Source organism: Chelonoidis abingdonii, unplaced genomic scaffold, assembly GCF_003597395.2.
Source record: "Chelonoidis abingdonii isolate Lonesome George unplaced genomic scaffold, CheloAbing_2.0 scaffold0230, whole genome shotgun sequence".
Lineage (NCBI taxonomy): Eukaryota > Metazoa > Chordata > Testudines > Testudinidae > Chelonoidis > Chelonoidis abingdonii.
In genome coordinates, this window is record NW_027424491.1 from 1 (window position 1) to 2,140 (window position 2,140).

The 2,140-nt window shown below is 50.1% G+C and overlaps 1 protein-coding gene across 1 annotated transcript; it reads right to left on the bottom strand.

Moving 5' to 3' along the window:
• Positions 1–310: 310 nt before the first annotated feature.
• Positions 311–1,896, bottom strand: LOC116823979 (axin-2-like; the record flags this gene model as incomplete). The annotated part of the gene is made up of 3 exons (XM_032778951.2): positions 1,485–1,896; positions 702–1,189; positions 311–493 (listed from the first exon to the last, which is right to left on the bottom strand). Coding segments are annotated over exons 1-3 (788 nt in total), but the record flags the coding sequence as incomplete, so codon positions are not given.
• Positions 1,897–2,140: the final 244 nt, after the last annotated feature.

Below are 2,140 nucleotides of genomic sequence, written 5' to 3' on the forward strand. Positions count from 1 at the left end.
CACAGGGCCACTTAGGGGCGGGGGGAGGGGAGAAGAGGAAAGGAACCGGCTTATAAAAGCTGGAAAATATGACTTCAATAGCAGCTCCTATTCTGCTCGCTCCCTCCCCAAAGTCTGTCGTAACATGAAAAGGGTTTACTGCCAAAAACATGACATTTTTGTGGTTTTTCTGGTTCTGCAGAATGGCTTTTATATTAAACCGGAGGAGCAAAGAGTCTCATTTGTTTTTAGCGATTGTAAAAATAGACAGCCTATGTAATATATAAATATTTACCGGGAGCGATATTGCTGTAGACAGCTGTATATTTACCTATGAGGCTTGTGCTTATTTTGTCTCTCGCTCTCCAGCATCCACTGCCAGACGTTCTGTGACCGATCCGCCTCGCCCCCAGGTAGCTGGAGCCCGAGCACTGCGGATAGCCCTGCTTCCCCGGTCGGCAGGGCGACGCCATCTGTTCCTTTGCCATTCCTCTTCGTCAGCGTGCCAGTTTTGCTAAGGATGAGACACCAGGGGACAGGATTCCCCGCCCCCAGCAGGCACCGTTAATATTCTGAGCTCGTGTCATGACCACACTTCCCAATGGACCTGTTTTTAAGGGGCTAATTCCACCTGGTTTTCTAAATCAATCCCACCTGCCTCTTACTGAAAAATACATTTTAAAAGGGCAAGTAGCTCCTATTGAGAAATTCCTGTAACTTACCCAAACTGCTCCAGCAGAAGCTCCGTCCCTTTTGAGTGGCTCTTGCATTTTGAATAGCATTTGGAGTCGCTGCCCCCAGGACAGAAGCACTGGACCCGCTGTGCTGCCTCGGCTTCTATCTGCTCTTTAGTCTTGGGGATGGTGTGGTGGTGGATGTAGTGGTGGTGGACGTGCTTGGTGGTCTGCTTGGTGATAAATCCCTTACTGATGAGGGTGCAGGCAGCTGGCGATGCCGTGCTTGGTTGTGGCTTGCCCCCTGGGAGGCAGTCCGGGGAGTGGGAGCGGGGGCTGTGCCGTCCCATGCCAGGTGACTGGCAGCCGGGAGTCTTCAGCACTCGCGATAGATGGTCATCCAGGATCGCCTGTGGGTCCTCCTCGTAGCTGCCGGATGGCAGGAGAGTGAGCGGGTGCTGCTGATGCTGAGTGGTTGCTGCCTCCCGATTGGTCTGTGTGTTTGCAGGTAGCTCTGATCCCTCCTTCTCTTCTTCCTTGAAGGTGCAACATTAGTAAGAACTAACTAAAAAAAGCATAGGGCGCCAGCTGCACTGGAACAGGGGCTCTTCCCACTAGGCTAGCAGGGAAAGCAAATCTTGCATTGCTGCTGAGACAGTGGACACACAGGACAGATCATTAAAGCATGCAACATACAGCTTACAAAGGAAAGCAGTCTTCCCTTACACTAAGTGCAGACAGGCTATGCCACTCCCTCCCACCCCCAAGAAAGATGTCAGATCAGCAGGCTTCAAGCACCGCACCGGCGCCAAAGGCGGTTAATCCTCCTACCTCTTTGATTTGCTGTAGCCTCTCCTCCAGACTATCCATCATTTCTTGCTCTTGCTTCAGCTTTTCCAACCGGGATATCAGTTCAGCAGCAAAGGTGGCTGGTTCCACAGGGGTCATTTCCTTAGGAAGACGGTGGGTTCTCTACACAGAGCCAGGACAAAAGGGACAAGTCATGTTTAGCAGGCAGTGCAAGCTGCAGAAGCTTAGCTGGAGCAGCATTTCTAGCCTCACTATGCTTGTTGTGTCTCCATGTTTGGATGAAGAGACTACCGCAAGTAGGTATCGCCTGCTCTGGATTTTTATGAGCTAGTGCTGTGGCCTCATGGAGTGACATCCTTCCCACTAGCGTTTGCCTTCGGCAGGAGCAGTTGGTCGCACTCCGAGGAACCCCGCTTGTTCTCTCTGTAGTACAACCAGCCCATCAGTAGCTACTCTGAAGTAGAAAATCTTCAAAGACTGTTGTCAAACATCAAAAAAAAAAAAAAAAAAAAACCTCTGAGGTGGGAGGGAGAGCCTTTAACTGAAGGAATAAAGTGAGTATAAACAGAAAGGAGTTGGAAATTCCAGACTACTGTACCCCTTGCAAGAGTCTGATTTGTCTTGCATAGCCGGAAGCTTCACATTACTTAAAAACTACTTGCTTACAAAATCAGACA